Genomic DNA, 17607 nt, shown 5'->3' with positions numbered 1-17607 from the left:
AGTGACAGTGACAGTTTTCTGAAAGGTTCAGGGAACGAGAGCATCAAAGTACAAAGAGATGATGGCAAAAGGCATATTGGCCCATCAGCCCTCCTAGGAGATAAAATATGAGTTGTAAACCATGGTGTCTTTAAAAAATTAAATAATTAAATGAAATAAAACTCTTATTCTGGAAATTAAAAATTAGAAAGGAAATCTATTCCACGAAGAAGTGCTGGGGGACCATGTGTGGTTCTGGGGACTGAACTGGGGTCAGCTGTGTGCAAGGCAAGAGCCTTACGGTATTATTTTCCCAGCACTTTATTTTCCCTTCAGTTTCTGTGTCACACTTGGTAGTACTCATGGTCTACTCCAGGCAGGGCTTGGGGGTGTCAGGGATTGAACCCAGGTCAGCCGCATGCAAGGCAAGCACCTTGCCCACTGGGCTACCTCTCTGGCTTCACCTTAGGCCCTATTTTAAAGAGATAATTACGAGGAGAAACAAGAAATCAAGGAACCTGAGAAGGAATGGGCAGTGTATCAAAACAAAGTCACAAAATTTAAAATAAAACAGTTGAGGATGGATGAAGCCCAGAGAAATATTTTTTTGTAAAAGGCGTCACTGGAATAATTGTGATTAGAGGTGTGATACATGGGTGCACATGTTTGAGTTTAAAGAGAAATGGACTCTTAGTTGAGACATTCTGAGCATCATTCTGGGTTAGCTTTTCGTTTCCGTTTTATTGAGGTATTTTTTTGTGGTTTTTTTTTTTTTGCCATATCTGGCTATGCTTAAGGGGTTACTACTGACTCAGTGCTCAGGAGTCTCTCTGGGTGGTGATGAGACAACCATGCAGCACTGGGGGTGGAATCTGAGGTTCCCACATGCAAAGTTCCAGCCTATTGAGTCACCCTCCCCGCTTTGCTCTTTCCAACGTTTCTAAGTTGGATTTGTCACATTGTTGCTTCCGCTTGCCGCCTTTTCCCTCAGCGCCACAAGGTGGTGCTAATGAGTCAAACACTGGGGAAGCCTCTGCTTTGGATTTGTTTCGGGTAGGCACTACCCAAAGTTTCTTTTGAAAGATACCCATCTTTTGAAAGATGCCTTTCAAAAACCAATAGGACTCCGGCCCCAGTGCTCATGTCTTGCCTGCACTTGTAGAGGGACGACATCAAAGAATCAGGAACTCTCTTTATAAGCCTTCTGGGAGGTCCCGTCTTGACACCTCCAGATTTCAGCAGAGCCCGAGTCCCGTGCACGGGGGAAGCCAGGAAGATGCCCCCAAGCATGGTGGCACCTTCCCACACTCCCGTGACCCTGCCAGGAGACCTGTAGTCCCTGAACCCCCCACCGCCCCCGCTCTCTTCAGCCTTCATGGCCCAGGCTCATGCCACAGCCCGAATGTCTGGGGAACTCATGGGTGGGCCAGGGGGGTGTGGAGAAGGGGGGAATCTCCACCCGACGACGTGCCTCTCTTCTCTGCCTCTCACAGAATGTTCTGAAGAAGAGGGACCAAGTGCAAGCCGAGTACGAGGCCAAGCTGGAAGCCGTAGCCCTGAGGAAGGAAGACCGGCCCAAGGTGAGGGTGGAGGCGGGGGCTGGGGGGCCCTGCACTGCTCTGGAAAGGCTCCTCCCTGACACGGGGCTCCTGCCAGTGGGGTGCTGCCCTGCCCCCCTTACACAGCCCCTGCCCCAGAGTTCCCTCCTGTGCTCTGGGGGGTGAGGGTCCGACTCTTTCCTAGGATTTTTTTCTTTTCTTTTTGGGTCACACCCAGCGATGCACAGGGCTTACTCTTTGGATCATGCGCTCAGGAATTACCCTTGGCGGTGCTCAGGGAACTATATGGGATGCTGGGAATAGAACCCGGGTTGGCCACGTGCAAGGCAAACGCCCTTCCTGCTGTGCTATCACTCCAGCGCCTTTCCTGGAATTTGTCAAAGAAAAATTATGATTATAGTTTTAGGTCGCCATGGCTGCAATGCTCGTGGTTTTGATAATTACTAGTACCTCCTGCCAAGGACCCCACCCCCACCCAGCACCCACTCATCCATCCTAACCCTTCTCCTCCTACCCCTCGCCCACTCCCTCCCCACAGTATTTGGTAACCGAGTCATCATTGAGTCTTGTCTGGTCCTTTGTTTTGTCTCTGGAAACCGCAGGTGGTGAGATGCTCTGGGGTTTGTCCTCTCCCTCTGACGTCACATGACACCCTCCACATTGCCCTTCACAGGACACCCTCCAGTTCCACCCACATGGCAGATCTGATCTCGTCCTGCCTGATCTCATCTTTCCTTCTAGCTGCACACTTGCCCGATGTGTGTGCTACCACAACTTTCCTAGGATTTTATTTATTATTAATTCAAACCTCCCTGCCATGCCTAGGCACCTCTTAACTCTGTCACGGGCTGGTGGAGAGGGAGAACAGCGGAGAGCAGTGCTGTCCAAGTGAGGAACGCAGACCTGTCCATGAGCTATGGCTGTTCCTTCGTGAGAAAATGCTAAGGCTGGGGCTGGAGCAAGAGCACGGCGGGGAGGGCGTTTGCCTTGCATGCGGCCAACCTGGGTTCGCTCCCTAGCAGTCTCCTCAAAACTTTCTTCCTTTCGGCTCTCGACAGGAGCCATGCCAGGGCTGTGCAGCAGAACCTTCCCTGGCTGGGAACACCCTTTCATGGGCTTTTAATTGTCTGCAGGTCTCCTTTGACGAGACAGATGTCTGTCCAAGTCCCTGGCTCAGTGTAATGTCCCCTTGATGGGGCTGGAGCGATAGCACAGTGGGTAGGGTGTTTGCCTTGCATGCGGCCGACCCAGGTTCAATTCCCAGCATCCCATATGGTCCCCTGAGCACCACCAGGAGTAATTCCTGAGTGCAGAGCCAGGAATAACCCCTGTGCATCACTGGGTGTGATGCAAAAAGCAAAAATAAGGGGTTAGAGTGATGATAGTACAGCGGGTAGGGCTTTTGCCTTGCATGCAGCCAACCCGGGTTCGATCCCCAGCATCCCATATGGTCCCCTGAGCACCGCCAGGAGTAATTCCTGAGTGCAGAGCCAGGAGTAACCCCTGTGCATCACTGGGTGTGACCCAAAAAGCAAAAATAAGGGGCTAGAGTTATAGTACAATGGGTAGAGTGTTTGCCTTACATGTAGCCGACCTGGATTCAATCCCCAGCATCCCATATGGTCCCCTGAGCATTGCCAGGAGTAATTCCTGAGTGCATAAGCCAGGAGTAACCTCTGTGCATAATTGGGTGTGACCCAAAAAGCATAAATAAATAAAGCAAAAAAAAAAAACTGAATAAAAAAATGTCCCCTTGACTGTGGGGTTGCCATGGAGTGGTGGGTGTCAAGGCCTCTCTGGGGGGGGGGAGGCGAGGAATTGTCCTTCCCTCAGCTGTGGGCCACCACCTTCCTCTGCTCTGTGGACCCCTCCCTCCTTCATCCCCATATTGTTCACTGGCTCCCCCAGCTGCAAACTTCCAGTTCTTCTCTCTCCCGAGTCCCGACCCCAGGGCTCTGCTTCCCACACAGTTATCGGCCAGATCTGAGGGTCCCATCTCACCCGTGTCCCCCCCTTCTGGGGCTCGGAGCCGCCAGCAGTGCTCTCCTGCCAGTAGGGTTCCATGTTGACTCATCTCTGGCCTCTGGTGAAATCTCAGGGTGGGGTGGCATGGGGGGAGGGTGGAACGGGGTTTGACAGAACCTATTTAATAAAATTATAATTGTTCGGAAGAGGGGAGGGAAACACCCTTTCATAAGACACGGAGTAAAGGCCAGTAAAATATTCTTTGGCTTGAGGGGCCCACGCCTGGTGCTACCCCTGGCGCTACTCCCTCCAGTGCTTGGGCGGCCACGGGGTCTCCGTCGTCCCGGTGAGCCATCCTCCGGGCCCCCGGTGAAATGTCCTTGTCATGAAGCGCCTTGCCGATGACCCCGGGCAAAGCCATACGTCTGCGGCCTTGGGAGTGACAGAACTCATCAGGGCTCGCGTTTGCCCGGTGCGGGTATCTCACCCGAGGCCACACAAGCGCGTCAGGCGGATGGTCGGGAGCAGGGAAAGAAGCTGAAGCAGAGAGGCCTGTGGCCGCATACCGGCCGGGAGCAGGGGTGGGGCTCCAGCTGTCTCCCAGGATGGGCCGTCACTTAGATGGACCTTGGGACCTCTGACCCTTCAGAGTGTCTGGGTCCTTGGCGACTGTTGTCCTGACCCCATCTTGCCAGTTGAGTGCTCTCTCTCTCTCTCTCTCTCTCTCTCTCTCTCTCTCTCTCTCTCTCTTCCTGTCACCCCCTCTAGCCTCTCTCCTTTTCCATCTCTCTCTGTCCTATCTGTCTCTCCCTCCCTCTCTGTCTCTGTCTCTATCTCTCTCTGTCTGTCTGTCTTTCTCTTCTCTCTCCCTCCTTCCCTGCCTCTCTTTCTCTCTCCCTCTTTTTCTCTCCCTCTCTCTCCCCCCTCTCTTCTTCCTTCCCTCCCTCTCTGTCTGTTTTTGTCTCTCTCTTTCCTGTCTGTCTGTCTCTCCCTCCCTCTCTCTCTGTCTGTCTCTGTCTCTATTTCTCTGTTTCTGTCTGTCTTTCTCCTCTCTCTCTCCCTCTTTCCTTTCATCCCTCCCTCCTCCCTCTCTCTCTCTCTCCGTCCCTCCCTCTCTCTCTGTCTGTCTCTATGTTTCTTTTTCTGTCTTTCTCCTCTCTCTCTCCCTCTTTCCTTTCGTCCCTCCCTCCCTCCCTCCCTCCCTCCCTCCCTCCCTCCCTCCCTCCCTCCCTCCCTCCCTCCCTCCCTCCCTCTCTCTCTGTCTCTGTCTATGTTTCTGTTTCTGTCTGTCTTTCTCCTCTCTCTCTCCCTCTTTCCTTTCATCCCTCCCTCCCTCTCTCTGTCTCTCTGTCTCTCTGTCTCTCTCTGTCTCTGTCTCTCTCTCTCTCTCTCTCAGACTGTACCATGGCCGAGAGTGCCTACCACTGCCCCACAGCCACTCGCAGGGACTGTCTCTCTGGTTTTTGTTCTGCTCGGGGCCGTGCCGGCGGGGCTCAGGGCCTTGGTACCGGGGAGGTCACTCCCAGTGGGGCTCAGAGGACTGTGTGGTGTCAGGGAACGAACACAGGCCTCCTGCAGGCCACGCACGCACACCCGCACGAACCCTTCACACAGTCTCCCTGGTCCTGGACTGTCCCTCTGATGTGCCCTCGCCCCCTCTGTCCCGCGTGCCACACCCCATCTATAACACGCTGGTGCCCGCGTGTACCACCAGTGGCACACATCTGGCGGGACTGAAGTAGCCCAAATGGCAGAGCCAGCGTGAATGTGTTCAAGACTCAGCCTGGTGGTCTTCCTCTCGGGACCCCCCCTCCTCAGCCCGCTCTCCAAGGCCCCGTGCAGGCCAGCGCCTGGAACGCTCCCGGCCCTCCCGCTGTCTCCCGCGCCAGAGCCGCAGGTGACCGGAGAGTCGTGCTCGGCTCTGTCCCTGGGGCCCTGTGGGGAGGGGACCGAGAAATACTCTTCCAAGTGGGAGCTTGGACGGTACCAAGTCCAGAACTCTGGCTGTGAACGTGAAATGCGGTGGGTCAGCCCGTGCTCTCAAGCCTGGGAGTCTTCCCGGGGGAGGAGACGCCTCTGAGCTCTGAGATGGTTAACAAGGGCCTCGCTCTCTCCTGATTGCTTTCCCTCTCTGCCTTGGTGACAGAAGGGCCCAGGCGCAGGCACCCAGTAGCTCGCAGGGCAGGGGGCGGGGAGAGGACCAAGGGGACTGGTCTGTGCATGCAGAGAGGGGACCACCCCCGAGATCTGGCTGCCTCAGACACGTGGAGCTCAGACGAGGCAGACGGGGCCTGACTGGAGAGAGGCATTCGCAGATGAGCTTTCACTCAGCTTTGGGCACACGCACCCCCTGACCTCCGAGCCGTTGGGGAGCACCGTAGGGGGGAGAAAAACGAACTTAGAGTTTGGGGAACCCCGGTAACCACAGGGCTCCCCGTAACTGTCTGGGACGGAAGACACTCACCAGGGTCAGAGTTGTGAAAGCCCAGGGAAACGGTTTCCCCTCCAAGAAAGTCTTCGCCACCTCTGTGAGGGGAACCCGGGATCCTGCCTCGGCTTTCGTCCTTGTCTCCTGCAGTCCTGATTTTCCTGCCTTTGCCCCAGTGGTCCAGCTGGAACCTTGGTTATCTGCCAAGATGACCAAGAGGGCCGGGGGGCACGGACCAGGTTTCAGCAATGTGTAATGTGGGGATCTTGGGAGGAAGTCAGCCAACAGGTTTCTTTCTTTCTTTTTTTTTTTTTTTGTGGGGGCTGACACCCAGCGATGCTCAGAGGTTACTCCTGGCTCTGCACTCAGGAATTGCTCCTGGAGGTGCTTGGGGGACCATATGGGATGCAGGGGATCAAACCCGGGTTAGCCGTGTGCAAGGCAAACGCTCTATCTGCTGTACTATCTCTCCAGCCCCTCAGCCAACAGCTTTAATATCACAGTACTAGTACTCTGGTCACCAAGGCTACACCTTATCAAATATCCCAGGGAGTGGAGTAGCTCACTTGACATGGGAAACATTTTCCCCCTAGTTTGATTTGATGGCAGAGAAGAGCGCGTTGCCCAATATAGCTCTCTGCAAAATCCACCGCAGGTTTCACATGTGGCTGAGCTGGATCTCATATACACAAGGAACTGATCTGCGATTTCCCTTTTCTGTTTGTACATGGTGTGGGGGGTTGCAGGGGCGGGGGACTGTGTCCCACGTGGGTCTCCGCAGCAGTGCTGTGCTGGGTTTGAAGATTTGGGTCAGCGCCTGCCTCTTCCTGAGTTCCTTAATGCCCCCCCCGCCCCGCCCCAGACCCTTCCCGCAACTGGCCGAGAGGCGAGAGTGTGTCCGTGGCTCGGGGTGTGGGCCCTGGGCAGCCGTGGGCTCGGTCCAGGGTGCCAAGCCCCCGTTTCCCGCCCCTGCCTTCCAGGTGCCCTCGGACGTTGAGAAATGCCAGGACCGGATGGAGTGTTTCAACGCCGACCTGAAGGCCGACATGGAGCGCTGGCAGAACAACAAGCGCCAGGACTTCCGGCAGCTGCTCATGGGGATGGCGGACAAGAACATCCAGTATTATGAGAAGGTACCGAGCCCGCCGGCCGGCCCGCCGGGGTCCTCGCGGCTGCCCTGGTGTCTTTCCTGGCAGTGCCCGTGTGCCCTGTCCCTGAAGCACTGGAGGCTGGGTTGGGTGTGGAAGTGGAGGTCCTGCCCCCCACCCCACCTCCAGGGGAGTCTCCTGTCCCCGGGGTGGGGGGGGCCCTACCCCACCCTGCCCTGGGGCTCTGGCAGCTTCCCTGCCTCAGCCAGGCCAGTGTCTGGGACTACTACTACTGAGGGGTTCCGTGAAGCCACCCCGAGAGTTGACGCCCAGGGGACCTTGCTTCACTCTGAGCGTGGTGCAGGTTCCTTTGGTCACCTGGTGACGCCCGTATCAAAATTTGGGGTTTGGTTTTGTTTGATGCCCGAGATCTGGTCCAGAGCCTCGGACCCGTGTAATGTCTGCTCCATCACACAGCTGCTTCCCCAGGCCCCGTTTTGTTTTTGTCTGAAAGTGATGTTTTCATTTATTCGTGTTTTGTGGTGGGGCTGGAGCCATACCACAGCGGGGAGGGCGTTTGCCTTGCACGCGGCCGACCCGGCTTTGATTCCTCCGTCCCTTTTGGAGAACCCTGCAAGCTACTGAGAGTGTCCTGCCCACACGGCAGAGCCTGGCAGGCTACCCATGGCGTATTCGATATATCAAAAACAGTAACAACAAGTCTCACAAGGGAGACGTTACTGGTGCCCGCTCGAGCAAAAATCGATGAAGAACGGGGTGATAGTGACAGTGACAGTGACTACAAAGGGAAATGATTGAAAACAGCTTCTTTCATGAACCCCTTTGATCTGTGTCCTTTAGGTGAGGGCTCTCTCTCCACCCCCTCCCTCTCTCTCTCTCTCTTTCTCTCTCTCTCTCTCTTTCTCTCTCTTTCACTCCCTCTTTCTCAGACACAAGCACACACACCTCCTCAAGGTTGGCTGCTAGAGTGTTCAACTTTAGGTCATGTCTTACTAACATTCCTCGCAGTGCCAGTGTAGCTCGGTGACGAGGAATGCCGTGATCCCAGTTCATCAAGTGGCCTGACACCCAGAAGCACTAGCCCAGCTACGCCCGCCCGCCCAGCCCAGTCCTCCCCACACACCCTCTTCCCTGACTCATTAAAGAGTCTGCGCAGTTAGAGGCTCTGCTGGTTCTTACCACGTTGGGGGTGGGGGGGAGGGCTTGTGTGTGTGTATCCTAACTTGGAGGAGTCGGGAAGCAGGAGTGTACAGGCCTTATTGCCAGGTCTTCGGAAGGATCATTTCCTTGTAGGAAAGAGAGGGGCGGGCTTCTGCCTTTCCTCAGTACTGTGAGGGGCCATGCAGTGGAACTGAGTGGGCTGGGTCCAGGCCGCTTGGTGTGGGGCATATCAGCAAACCTTCCCCACCACCAGACAAGTAGAATTAGGATCTGCAGTTTGGGCCACACTCTCTAATGCTCAGGGCACACTCCTGGCTCAGTGCTCAGGAATCATTCTTTTTTTTTTTAATCTTTTTCTTTTTAATTTATTTTATTGAATCACCATGTGGAAAGTTACAAAGTTCTCAGGCTTATGTCTCAGTTATACAATGCTCAAACACCCGTCCTTTCACCAGTGCCCATATTCCACCACCAAAAAATCCCAGTACACCTCCCACCTCCCACCCCCCACCCCCCACCCCCGCCTGCATAACTGATAAATTTCACTTCATTTTCTCTTTACTTGATTACATTCCATATTTCAACACAAAACTCACTATTGTTGTTGGAGTTTACCCCCCAAAAATACGGTCCTACTTACAAGGACGCATTTGATAATTAGTTTTCCATTGATGAAAATGAAGAGATATGAAGTCGCGCGGCCAGTATTTTAGTAATTAAGTCCAGGGAGATTTAAGTTGGAAATTGCATCATTTCCCTTCCTGGGGCAGCATGGGGCTGAGGCTTAGTTCACAGTCTAGAGACATGGCTGCAAGCACTTGCTGGGACCAGAAGTAGTGTAGCTGGCCTCTGGATCTTGGTCGTTCAGCAGCAAAGCGGCCATGCAAAAGCATGGCCACCCAGGTCGAATCTCGGCGGAGCACGAGCCGGTATCAGCCCCGGCCCGAGACTGCCCAAGGGTCCCACTGTTTCAAGTTCAAAACACATTTTTTTTCTCCTCCTTCCTGCACCACCAAGTTCATACTTGCTTAAAAGTCCCATAATATGGCGGACTCCACACCGCTTCTTCCCACAAAGGGAAGAAAAACCGAGGAAGAAGGATATTTCCCCTTCAGGAATCATTCTTGATGGTGCTCACAGGATCCTGTGTGTTGCTGAGAATTTAACTGGGATGAGTCACATGCAAGGCCAGCGCCCTGCCCACTGTACTGTCTCTCTGGTCTCGTGGTTCTCAATTTAAAGCTGAACAGGACAGAGCAATAATAGTCCAGTGGGTAGGGCTTGCACTCGGCTGACCCGGACTCAGTTCCTGGCATCCTGTATGTCTCAAGCGTGCCAGGATTCCTGAGCACAGAGCCAGGAGTAAGCTCTGAGCAGCACCCAGTATGGCCCCCACCACACACACACACACACACACACACACACACACACACACCAATCAAAACCTGAAGAAGTAGAAGAGCACACACACACACACACACACACACACACACACATCAAAACCTGAAGAAGTAGAAGCCCTGCAAGTGTTTGCAACAACTCCACAGCCCCACAGCTGGTGAACCTGAACAAGGGTGACCCTGGATTCATGCCAGGTCCCCAGCGTCTGAAGTCTCCCCCTTCTGAAACTGTCAGTGTGGGCCTCTGGGGCCACTTGTCCTCGGGACAGCCCTGTCTGCAAAAATGTGGCAGGAAAGCTGGGCCCCTGTGACGGCCCGGCCTTGCTCCTCCTCTATCCACCCGGCCCTCAGGCGAAGTGCCTCTCTGTGCCTCAGTTTCTTCATCTGCCAAGTGGGTGCGAGCTTGCTCCAGTGAGGGTCTATGCAGGCACAGAGCAGCCGGGCCTCCCCGAGCATCTGGAGCCAACGGCCCTCCCTCCCTCCCTCCCTCCCTCGCCCGCCCTCCCCTCTCTCTACTCCACCATATGTGGGCCGACTCATCCATCTCTCCTCTAACCGGATGCATCGCAGCCTTCCCGAGGCCCAGATCCCAAGGCCAGGACCAGTTCTGGAATGCAACCTCTTTCTTTCTGGGCATGTTTATTAGCTGCTCTGGGTCCCATTTCCCCCCAGCCAGGAAATGGGCATGTGTACATGTGTGTGTGTGTGGGGGGGGTGGGGACCATTCTGTTTCCTAAAATTTGTCATGAATGTAAAATATATAGCGGCATTGGGATATACAAGTTCTGCGTCAGTGTGGGGTTCCCTTTGCACGCTTTCCTGTCGGGGGATCCGGAAGTGGCCAGAGCAAACCAACCTGAGCTTGTTTCATCGCCCCGGCCATTCTCTTGTCAGGCGGCTGGTACCTGCATCGGGGGAGGGGGCGGGGGGGGGGGCTTGCCCAGCCCCTGCATCTCCACCCCGGCCGGGCACCCAGGGTGTCCACTATGACCCACAGCCAGGTCTCTCCCTTTGAAGGGGACAGTCTCTTCCTGAGAGGCCCTTTCCACTCAGGGCCTGGGAGCTTGGTGGACTCAGCCCCGTGGAGTTGCTGTGGAAGCGGGCGTGACCCAGTCAGGCAAAAGCCTGCTGCTCCCCCTCGCCCGACTGGGAAGCCCGAAACCATCAAAGGGTCCATCAGTGCGAAATTCAGGTGCTGACCCTCAAATTCGGAAATCCGAGACTGACGATGTGTGTATGTGTGTGCGTGCGTGTGCGTGTGTGTGTGTGTGTGTGTGTGTGTGTGTGTGTGTGTGTGTTGTGTCGTTTCAGTGCCTCATGGCCTGGGAGTCCATCATTCCACTGCTGCAGGAGAAGCAAGAAGCCAAGTGACCTCCCACTCGGGACAGACACTCTTCCACCTGCGGTTCCAGAATATTCCTGCCGTGCCAGAGAGGTGATGCTGGGAAGACAACTACAGAAACATCTCTCCGTGTGTGTGTGTGTGTGTGTGCGCGCGCGCGCGCGTGCGTGTGCGTGTGTGTGTGTGTGTGTGTGTGTGTGTGTGTGTGTGTGTGTCCCTCCCCCTCTCCTTCACCTGTCACCTCTTCCCAGCAAGAGTTTCATGCCTCGGTGGAGTCTGCCAGGCAAAGTCTGATCATCTCTCCAAAAGACGGCAGACATCCGTGCTGAGGCGGCGTCTGCCCTGCGAACACCTACCCAGACTCGAACTCCAGAGTCGGGACCACCTGCGCTGACGTGCCAGCCCCTCCGCCCTGGAGTCCACAAAGATGCGCATCAGGGAAGAGAACCCAGCAAGGCAGGAACGGAGGGGCGCGTGGCTCTGCCGGGGGTCTCCACAGGCACGGACAAGGCTCGGGCCGGAAGGCGGTGCCGGGTCCCCGTCACGGGAAATCCTTCACAGACCGAGGCCTGTGCCTGCCCACGCTGCATGGCCCTCCCCTGTGTTCGGTTTCATGGTTCCTGCGGGGTCAGCCTCGACCCCTGTCTCTGCGTCCAGGCCCCAGTGAGCCAGCTCGTCCTGGTGATGCCCTCAGGAGACTGAAGGCTCGACAGCGTTCCCCAAACTTGTGTCTTGACTAGAGAATGCAGTAGGATGATGGAACTGTGTTCGTGTAAAAGGAAAAAAAAAAAGGTGCATTTTTTTTTTCTCTGTGAAGTTCTTCAGTGTTTTTTTCATTAGCTTGTTCAGTGTCATCGGGGCGGAGATGAAGCCCGTGGTCTGTGGGCACAGGTCACGCCCCACCTTTCGTGTCTGCTTCGTGCAACTTGCCTTGACCGCACCAAAAATTCCTAGTTCGATGTTTCCTCCAGTGTCCCTAGGAGGCTCGGGCGCCCTCTTGGCGAGAGAGCGCCGTGTTGTCGCGATGTGTCAGCTCCTTGTGAATGTTCTACATGAAGTGCTTTAACTCTCCATGATCCTGGCCAGGAAGCAAAGTCAGAGCCTGGACGGGCCTTGCCGACAGCGCATGCTGCAGTGAACTCTTTGCTTTTTCTTGAGCTGCACGTCTAGCTGCAGCCAAGCTCCTGGGGGTACCTGGCTGCCACTAGAATCAACATTTCAAACTCTTATCAGCAGGGGGACTCCTCTTCTTTCTTTCATTTTTTTTTTTATTTTTCTTTCTTTTTATTATTATTTTTTTTTCCTGGGCCATGCCCAGCAGTGCTCAGGGGCTATTTCCAGCTCTGTGCTTGGGGGGGGTCACTTCTAGTGGTGCTCAGGGGACCATACAGGACGGGGGACCAAACCCAGGTCTCCTGCATGCAAAGCCTGTGCTCAGCCCATTGAGCTATTTCCCCACCCCCCACCCCCACCCCCTGGCCCTACCTATCACAATTGTTTTCACAAATCAACACAACAGCCACAAAAAAAGGACCTAATTCCCAACTCACCCTTTTACTCCTGGCAGGAAGCAATGCCTGTTTTGTTTGCGGTCCCTCCTCTTGGGGCGCATTCCTTTCAAAGAACCTGGATCTCAACTCAGCAGCCTCAGCAGCGGGTTTTCTTGTTTTTGTTGTTTTTAACGGACCACCTGTGAGCATCTTCACCTGCAAATACCAGCTGCCAGGGACAGACGGCCTTCATTCCCCGTGCAGCTCCAGAGATGTGAGCTTGTGGAGACCACAGCCGGGAGTCGGGGGGCGCCCCCCACAGCAGCCCTGGCCCACAAAGGTCTGGTTCTGCCCCCCCACCCTATTGGAAAGCATTGCCGTTTCACAGCCGGTATCAGTACCCAAACTGGTACTTCTTGGTGTGGTTTTAGGCCCCATTCTAACGTGCCACGGTGATAGCGGATCATGAGTTTGGTACCATTCGCAGTACCGGACTGAAGCAAAAGGGTAAGAACAGGCTAGCTGCCCCGAGTGGTGATTCGTGCTTCATTCTACCTTTACCATTGCGTGGGTGCGGGGACGGGGGACGGGGCGGCTCCCTGAGAGTTTGCAGGTGGACTCAGGAGGCGGAGGGCTGTACGCCTCCTGGGGGGGGGGGCACGGTCCTCTCTCGTAGTATTTGGTAGGAGGCAGCTGGTGACCCAGAAGCAGATGCTCAGGCTGGGGAACCCGGGAAGATGTGGCCTCGTTTGGGTTGTGGCCCAGAAAGAGAGTGCTCGGGGAGTACAAGGAGAGGCGTCCCGGGAAGGCCAGTCTCTGGCCTGCTGCTGCTGTCGCCAGGCCCAGGGACACTCTGGTGTCAGGGGTCACGGGGGAAGAAGGCAGCCCTTCCGGAACAAAACCATGAGAGTCACTGGGCCTCGCGGGCAGGGAGTGGGGCACACGCATGCGCGCTCGGTGCTGGAGGCGGGAGGCTGGCTCCGATAGGGTTTGGCATCTTGGGCTTGATTTTTCGTTCCCTCCCTGGTGCCCGCGTGCAGTTCCTGCGCTGTCAGGTCGCCCGGGAGGGCAGGGACAGGGCAGAAGCATCTTGCCGCATGCCGGCACAGCTGTCGAACCAGCAGCTGGCACATGTCCCCCTGGAGAAAGGAGGTGGCGGGCGAAGGGCCCCGGCCCGGTGGGGGAGATGGTGCGGACCCAGCAGGAGGGGAGCAGGCGGCAGTGAAGGAGGGTCTCGGGTCCTCCCACCCCACCCGCAATCCCCGTGACCCCACCCCACGAGGGTCCAAAGCCTTCATTCTCCTCTTCTCCTCGGGCCACGCCCACGTGGTTCCTTCTCCAGGGGCAGTACCACTCAGAAACATCTGTGCCAAAGAGCGCCTCTCCGAGGCTACTCACCCCCTCCTCCTCGGCGCCTGCGGGGCTGGGGTCACCAGCTCCTCTCCGGGTCTCGTTCCTTGACCGTTTTCTTTCTTTCTTTTTCTTTTCTTTTCTTTCTTTTTTCTTTTTGGGTCACACCCGGTGATGCACAGGGGTTACTCCTGGCTCTGCACTCAGGAATTACCCCTGGAGGTGCTCAGGGGACCATATGGGATGCTGGGAATCGGACCCAGGCCGGCCGCGTGCAAGGCAAACACCCTACCTGCTGTGCTATCGCTTCAGCCCCTCTAGGCCATTTTCTGTTGACCACACCTCTGGTCAACAGATGTGGACGGGCTTTGAGACCCAAGCACCAGGCTGTGGAGTGGAAAGTCCTTGCAGCAGCTTAGTGACCCCTCCACATCCCCCCTCCCCACAAGGCCCCCTAGGCCTGAGCGGAAGTGCAAGGTTTCATTTGTCAAACTTGAAATTCCAGTCTGAGCCCCGCCCCCCCCTCCGCTCCCACCCAGCCCTGCCAAGGCGGCCCTGGTGCTCCCTGGCCCCCCAGCAGAGCCCTGCCTGGCTGCATCCTCGGGCCCTCACATGAGCCACCAGGCGGGTTGGCCCCTGAGCTCTCTTGGGCGGTGCCCACACACACACTCTCCAAAACGCTAGCTAAGGCAGAAGAAAGAAAGAAGTAGAAGAGGGACCGGCTTCTACTCGAGGGGGCGTGTCCGTGATGGTGAAGAGTGCGTGTGGGATTTGTGGCGGGTGTAGACGTGAGGTGGGAAGGGGGATGGCCTCTGAGAAGATTCCAGACACCTCTGCCCAGGGCACTGTTTGCTGAAGGAGGGAACAGAGGACACAGCCAGGCTTTATCCTTGATGATTCCCTTGGGGAACCGGGAGAAGTGTCGTTAGGGTATTTCCATAGTGCTGCTCTCAAGGATGCGGGGACCCCCCCCCCCCACCCCGTTCTTGAAATCCCTGAAAGTCTGCACAGGCTCCAGGCATCACAGTGAATGGCAGCCAAGTTTCGTCTCCGTGTTAAACTTCAGCCGAGCGCAGCATGCATTGCGGTGGACTACATTCCCGGGGTCGGCCTTTCTGGGCGGTCCCTAGGGGCTCCCTGGCAGATCTGTTTCCAGAGGGGGGCTGCCTTGCTCTTGATGGAACGACAGGGAGTCCTGCTTCAGAGCGGGCATTCTGCAGGGGGGAAGCTGGAGGGTGGAGGGACACCCAGGGTCTGCGTGGAGCCTGAGGCCGTCTCCGCACAGGTTCTGTCTGGCACGGTGTGGTGGAGCGCGAGAAAGTCCTGTGCTCACCTGAGCTGCCACGGGAAGATCCCGGGCGTGATGCTGGCTGTGAGCTGTGCCCCACACAGGGCTGCTGAGGCTCAGAAGGTGGTCAGGGCAGGCCACCCCCATCCTGGACTCCCACCTTTCCTTGACACGCATGGGAAGAGCTGGGGCAGTACTGCCTTGGGCCGCCTCCTTGGCAGAACTATGCTGGGAATTTGAGTCAGCCTTCTGCTTTCAGGAGTCCTGAGCCTGGAGACAGCTTGGATCTCCCCTCTTGCGGGTCAGAGGGCAGGTGGCGTGAGCCAGACTTGAGATTGAACTGGTTGTGGAGAAGGTCTCTGAATCTTTTTAATTCAGCGCATCCACCAGACACCCATTTTCCCATCCGCCCCACCCCAGAGGTGATAAGTTTTGTGCTTGTGAGGGACATCTGTGTTCCTGGCTGTGGGACATCGGAGCCAGTGCAGTGCAGTCTGTAGAGAGCCTTAGTTCCAGGGGGTTCACTGCTTGTTCTTAAATCATTGGTATTTGAAATGCATTGTGGGTATGACTGCCTTCTGCATGGCAGCAGCATACACGATACAGATGGTTTTTACTACTATAGATAGGCTGTAAATAAGTGCTTTGGGGGTAGGGAAATAGCTCCTAACAAACCAGTATTTGTCTCCTATGTCGTTAGCACTTGGAAATCAATAAATCCAGACTTTCGCAAACGCCACCGACTGTTAAAAACCTAACTCTACTTTTGGAGAGTTTGTCAACACCTAGTGATCAATGCCTTATTCTTCATCTAGGATTGTTTAGATTCTGGATAGAAAGAGTTTTTAGACCTTTCCATCTGCTGCTTAGCCGACTTAGAGACCTGACTAGAACCCGTCTTCATTCTTCTTAAACAAACCAGGCAGACAGTGAATTTCCTGGTCAGGGCTACCCCATGGTAGGAAAAGCTCAGTATCGCTATTGCCAAATATTTCCGAGAGTGGGAGGAAGCATAGGGGGCCACACAACTTTTTTTTTTTCCTGTCCATTTTCAAGTACGAAGATTTCTTTTGTGCCTTTGTGTGCACAGCTTGGGCTGTAGGAAAGAGAGTCAGCCTTGACAAATCACGCAGAATCAAAGAACAAGATGAAACATTTGCCCCAGTTCTGCACACCAGAGCTTTGTAACCACGATGATGGGAGCCTCAGGTTGAAAAAAAAATGCCAGTAATCGAATTATGATGGTGCACACGAAGGAAGCTACTCCTTGAGTGTGTTTCCTGTGGGTGCCGGAGTGCTCCGTGCCCCCCTCACCAGCTGGTCTGGGTCAGAGCAGGAAACACCTGTCTACACCCCTGTTTGTTTAGTGGGTTATTCACAGGCTCAGACCAACCCCACAGTTGATTAGAGAGGGAAATGGGGCATCACTCTCATGCCGGTGGGGACCTGGGAAAAAGAAAGCAGATAAATAAAACATGCCCATCAGCAGGAGAAAGCAAGTCAGTTGCAACGGGACCTTCCTCGGCCCCTCTTGACGGCTGACCCAGTAGCCCCCGCAGCTTTGGTCCTGTTGTGGTCCATCCGGTACATCCCCTGCTCTGGGCTGTCCTATGCCCAGAAGTGAGGATGCACAGGGAGACAAGGTCCTTCTGGTCAGCTCCCATCCAAGCAAACGCCAGCACACTTTCTAACTGGTAATTTAATGATTGGAAAAAGAGATTCAAAACAGCCACCACCCTTTGCTTAGGTCCGGTCCAAATTATGAACTAGTGTTTCTCCATTTTAGAAATTGTTCTTTACAGTGAAAAGAAAAATAAAACCCTGAGTTGTGGATACAGTCCTCTATGTGCTCTTCTCCATGCTGCCATTAAGCCAAATCAAAAGCTGTGAAAAAAAGTGAGTTCTCCAGGAAGTGTGTGCGTGGGAAAGTGGTTTATTCACAGGTTCAAGTTTCTGTTTTGCAAAGTTACCAAACTTTTACAAAGAATGTCACCCTTTCTTCTTCTTGTCATGGAATCCAGAATTTTTTTTTAAGTTTTTTTGTTGCATTTTAGATGATGACGCAAGTTTTTCGTCAACTTTTTCATATGTGTATAAAAATTCTGTTGTTTACTATGGGATTAGTATTACATTTTGAGGTAAACAAAAGAATTTGTATTGCTTGATAAACTATCCGCTCGTAAATTTAAAAATATTTCTTTACCTCAATTAACTTAAAGTAATGGACCAATAAAGATATAAAAGATGCTTTCTTTAGCTCTAGTCTGCTGCTTATTTGCTTAAAAAGATGTCTGTTGGGGGCTGGAGTGATAGTATAGCCGGTTGGGCATTTGCTTTGCACACAGCCGACCCAGGTTTGGTCCTGAACATCCCACATGGTCCCCTGGGAACCTCCAGGAGTAATCTCAGTGCATGGTCAGTATTAACCCCTGAACATTGCCTGTGTGATTATATATATATGATTACATATATATATGTATATATGCATGTATACACACATATCGATTTGCCTTCAAGAACCAGGATATACAGCACA

The 17607-nt window shown here is 54.5% G+C and overlaps 1 protein-coding gene across 2 annotated transcripts in view; it reads left to right on the top strand.

Annotated features, from left to right (window-relative positions):
• SNX30 (sorting nexin family member 30) overlaps positions 1–17327 on the top strand; it is a 115332-nt gene extending 98005 nt beyond the window's left edge. The window contains exons 7-9 of one of the 2 annotated variants that reach the window (XM_055124175.1): positions 1473–1559; positions 6912–7064; positions 10913–17327. In XM_055124175.1, the coding sequence (XP_054980150.1) occupies positions 1473–1559; positions 6912–7064; positions 10913–10972 (300 nt within the window). In that variant the 3' untranslated portion in view covers positions 10973–17327. Of the gene's footprint in view, positions 1–1472; positions 1560–2363; positions 3246–6911; positions 7065–10912 lie in introns of those variants that run through there. The other variant, XM_055124176.1, reaches the window with a different exon arrangement.
• Positions 17328–17607: the final 280 nt, after the last annotated feature.

This window comes from Sorex araneus, chromosome 1, assembly GCF_027595985.1.
Source record: "Sorex araneus isolate mSorAra2 chromosome 1, mSorAra2.pri, whole genome shotgun sequence".
NCBI lineage: Eukaryota > Metazoa > Chordata > Mammalia > Eulipotyphla > Soricidae > Sorex > Sorex araneus.
Note: the sequence above shows the minus strand (reverse complement) of the source record. Positions and strands in the feature narration are given on the sequence as shown.